This window comes from Brachypodium distachyon, chromosome 4 (assembly GCF_000005505.3).
Source record: "Brachypodium distachyon strain Bd21 chromosome 4, Brachypodium_distachyon_v3.0, whole genome shotgun sequence".
NCBI lineage: Eukaryota > Viridiplantae > Streptophyta > Magnoliopsida > Poales > Poaceae > Brachypodium > Brachypodium distachyon.
In genome coordinates this window covers 19,750,840-19,755,306 of record NC_016134.3, presented here as the reverse complement: position 1 = coordinate 19,755,306, position 4,467 = coordinate 19,750,840, and the positions used below count along the sequence as shown (strand labels likewise).

Genomic DNA, 4,467 nt, shown 5'->3' with positions numbered 1-4,467 from the left:
TCAATAATATTAGGACCGCCGGTGCATTTTTCTCGCATCGGTTATGTCTAGCGGGCCCTTTTGCCTACGTGTATTAGGTCAACACGCCACGTAGGCCGGTCAAACACTCCTGGGCGAGCGAGCTTAGGACTTGTCGTGACCCACTTTACAAAATATTGGGACCTAAATATGCAGTTTAGTAATTTTGGGACTAACCTGACACCTCGTCAATAGTATTAGGACCGCGGGTGTACTTTACTCTACTTTTTTTTTGCAAGCAATAGAGTGGTACTTGAAGTTTGTTGCAATCTGAAGCCGTAGCATACTCTTCTTCTAAACCTTCTCACCGACAAGTAGCTGTTTGAACTTAGAACTGACTGACTTTCAGAAGCGGTTAAGGACTAGTATTACTCTAAACCCTGATCCTGATAGCATGCATAATTAATTAATGAAGCCTTGCAGAATGCAGACACACATACCCATGGCCCTAACAAAATGTACCTTTTATTCCCTTTCCCCCTCCTATATATTGTAATGCCACCACATGCTCCAAGCAGAGGAGAGGAGGTCTTTGCTCCCTGCATCTGCCAGTGCCACTCTCTCCTCCCTAGTCCTTCCACTGAATCATTCATCTCCTCCTTTGCTCTCTTCTCAAGGCAAAAGAGCACACTTGACTCTTGCCTCCCTCACCATCCAATCCCTCTGCTGTAGCTAGCTCCTCTCCCCTCTCTCTCCTCTCTCATCGTCCTGAAGGCCATGCCTTCTCTACTGTACTGCAGCAAGCCATTGGCCATGGTGTCGCTGCTACTCATTGCTGCATTGTGCCATCTGGGTTCTTGCAATGGAGGAGGACGAGGAGACAGGATCACAAAGCTCCCTGGGCAACCCGAGGTGAGCTTTGGGCAGTATTCAGGCTACATTGGGGTGGATGGCAAGGGAAGCAGGGCTCTCTTCTACTACTTTGTGGAGGCAGAGCTTGATCCTATCTCTAAGCCTCTTGTCCTCTGGCTCAATGGAGGTAAGTGAGTTGGGGCCTTGGGGGACATCACTGATTTTTCCATATATCAATGCATATTTTTACTCATTTTGTGGACGCAATTTCTTGTTGGTTTCTGCGAAGTGTCTTTGTTTCCTGATGTATTTTGCCTCCCGTTTTGTTCGTAACTAACTTCAATGTTCGCTCTAATGTTAAAAAACAAGAATTTCAATGTTTTCTCTAGCTACTTGTTTTGCAGCTCTTTGTTTCTTTCAGTCTTAATGCACTAAAATATGCTCATTGTGATATACAGTTTTTGTTTGATAACTTTCAACTTTTTTTTCCAGAATTACTTGATCCAAAATTTGCTATTTATTATTAGTTATTTTCCCCCAATTTCTTCAGATATCAATGGTTGAATGGTTTTTGTAGGACCCGGCTGTTCTTCACTTGGTGTAGGGGCCTTCTCAGAGAATGGCCCTTTCAGGCCTAGTGGGCAGGTGCTAGTGAAGAATGAGTACAGCTGGAACAAAGGTGTGTGAGGCTAATGAGTACTGCCTCTCTACCTTTTTTCTGCAACTTTGCATGCTAATTCCAAATCTTGAGCCTTTTGTTGGCCCAAGAAAGTTGCACATGCCTCACCATTTTTTTGGTGTTGTGTTACTCTGCAGAGGCCAATGTTATTTACCTGGAGACACCAGCTGGTGTTGGGTACTCCTACTCTGCCGATGCTGCCTACTACCAGGGTGTGAATGACAAGATGACAGGTACTGATGTTTTTCTACCTATAAGATCTCTTTATGTTTTCATATATATTTGTTTTGTTTCTGTTTGTGACTAGGTTTCTGTTCATGAATGTCAGACTATATCCTTGTGTACACAACATCTGTATGAAATAAGTGCTAACTATTCTATAAGCACTAGTACGCTTGTTTTATTTTCATTTCTTAATCACCTCGTGACATTTCCTTGCTGAATGAATGTAGCAATGGACAATATGGTGTTCATGCAAAGGTGGCTTGAAAAGTTCCCACAGTACAAGGGCAGAGAGCTTTACATTGCTGGAGAAAGCTATGCAGGTATCTAAAATAAAGTTTCATTTACAATCTTTTTAATCACTAATAAACAGCTTTGAGAAGTCTCTAAATCTTAAAATGCTTTTTTCATACACCAGGGCATTACATTCCACAACTTGCAGAGGTCATGGTTGAGTTCAATAAGAATGAGAAAATCTTCAACCTCAAAGGACTTGCTGTAAGGAAAACCTTAACCAGTTTCAAAGATTTTACTGTTGTTGCACTCTGGGTTGTTTCTGACTGCAATTCCATTCTTTTGTTGGCAGCTGGGCAATCCTGTTCTTGAGTTCACCACTGACTTCAACTCAAGGGCAGAGTACTTCTGGTCCCATGGCCTCATCTCAGACTCAACATACAGAATTTTCACCTCTGTTTGCAACTACTCCCAGTATGTCAGTGAGTACTACGGTGGATCCCTGAGCCCGCTTTGCGCGAGGGTGATGAACCAAGTGACCCGAGAGACGAGCCGGTTCGTGGACAAGTACGATGTCACCCTCGATGTCTGCTTGGCTTCAGTCCTCTCACAGTCAATGATCCTCTCCCCTCATGTATGCTCATTGCCACAAACTGGTCAATTTCAGTAGCATTGTTAGCCACCTCTTGTGTGATGTATAGCACCGTGTGATTTTGTTGCACAGAGGCATGTCGGGCAGCGCATCGATGTGTGTATCGAGGATGAGACGGTGAACTACTTGAACAGGAAGGATGTTCAGGAAGCGCTGCATGCGAAGCTCATCGGCGTAAAAAATTGGGCAGTTTGCAGCAGGTATTTGATGTACAGAGGAACTAGCGTGTGTATTCAGATACTTTGTGAACTTGTATCTATTATATCTAACCACTGTTTATCATGTTTTCGGTTTTCTTACAGTGTTCTTCAGTACGAGCTCCTCAACTTGCAGATTCCAACAATCAACATAGTGGGATCACTTGTCAAGTCTGGCATCCGGGTGCTAGTTTACAGGTACAAAAAGATGAAAGATTCAAAGAGTAGCTCTTCATATGTCATGCATCATAAAGGTCAGGAATATCTTGATAGGAAATAAAAAATATTTAAAACTGAATCTAAGTACGAGTTCTAAACCTATGTACTTACTGGCTTCAACATGGTACTATAAAAAACCCTGAACTTTCTATTGTTTAAAACTATTGGATTACTTGAAGAAAATGAAAAAAAGGATAGAGAAGCAAATTTATGTAGTTGGCACTTCACATAAAGATTTCATAACATTGTACTTTTCCACCTTTATAATGATACAAATTGCTACGTGAACCTTTTCCTTTGGAGGGTCCTCTCAACTTTGTGGATGCTTTTTTTTTAAGCTCAGGAACAACTCATGTCATATGTAGCATTTGTTTTCTCGCAAATGCAGTGGTGACCAAGACTCAGTGATTCCTCTAACTGGGAGCAGGACGCTGGTGCAAAATCTAGCGCACGATCTCGGCCTCAAGACAAGCACCCCGTACCGAGTTTGGTTCGAAGGGAAGCAGGTGACAACACAACACACACACACACACCATGCCCCCTGACCATGCACCTTCATGCAAATTGAAGAACGGGTAAATATTTACAAAATGATCTGTCGTTGCAGGTTGGTGGATGGACTCAGGTATATGGTGACATGCTCTCCTTTGCCACCATCAGAGGGGCTTCGCACGAGGCGCCATTCTCGCAGCCCAAGCGTTCTCTCGTGCTCTACAGGGCATTCCTACAAGGAAGGCCTCTGCCAGAAAACTTCTCATGATAAGATGTTGCCTCTGCAGCTATATGGAAGGCGGGAAGGGGTTGCTGCTCCTGCTTCTGCAAGGGGTTTAGTTGTGTAATAGTGTGTGTGTGTTTCCTTAGTTCTTCTACTTCTCCTTCCTGTCCGAAGCTGCTATAATCGCGCTGCTCTTCAGGTTTTGATCGGTTGATCCCTCTATATTTGAGGCTTGGCAATTGTCCAAAGAAGTTTCAACGAATTTTGTGCATGCTCTTGTATATAAATTATTATCTGCTGCTTGTGCAACCATGTCCCTTGACGAAAGAAAACTTGGCACGGAAAAAGTGCCGATGTAGTTTTCTCAGAGTTTCAGCACAAATCTAAAGCTTCATCCACGTTACGAATGTTGATGATTCGGACCAGTGGTCTGACTCAACTTCTGAGATGAAAGGTGGCACACCATGAGAACCTCTGCTGATCATGTTTGTTCAGCTCAGGCATTCCACTCAGTCACGGTGTACACTATGCTGGATGAGTGCCTGCCATGCCATGAGGTTCATCAGTGAACATCCATGGTTCCTACTAAAAGATGTTCCTGGACATCCATATGAGGAAGGAAAGGAAAAGAGGGCAAGCACTTCATGGACTGGAACTACTTTCTACTACTGCAGTACACTGCTTGTGAATGGATCGCATCGGCAATGATGATGGTGATGAGGTTTAGGAAGGAGACGGC

At 43.5% G+C, this 4,467-nt stretch overlaps 1 protein-coding gene across 1 annotated transcript; it reads left to right on the top strand.

Moving 5' to 3' along the window:
• The first annotated feature begins 509 nt into the window (after nucleotides 1-509).
• On the top strand, nucleotides 510-4,037 carry LOC100835772 (serine carboxypeptidase-like 45). Its single transcript, XM_003577481.4, has 10 exons — nucleotides 510-997; nucleotides 1,388-1,489; nucleotides 1,627-1,722; nucleotides 1,942-2,034; nucleotides 2,130-2,209; nucleotides 2,298-2,579; nucleotides 2,670-2,797; nucleotides 2,900-2,992; nucleotides 3,402-3,519; nucleotides 3,621-4,037. The coding sequence occupies exons 1-10, from the start codon at nucleotides 736-738 to the stop codon at nucleotides 3,771-3,773; spliced, it is 1,407 nt and encodes a 468-aa protein (XP_003577529.1). The 5' UTR covers nucleotides 510-735; the 3' UTR covers nucleotides 3,774-4,037.
• The last annotated feature ends 430 nt before the right edge of the window (nucleotides 4,038-4,467 follow it).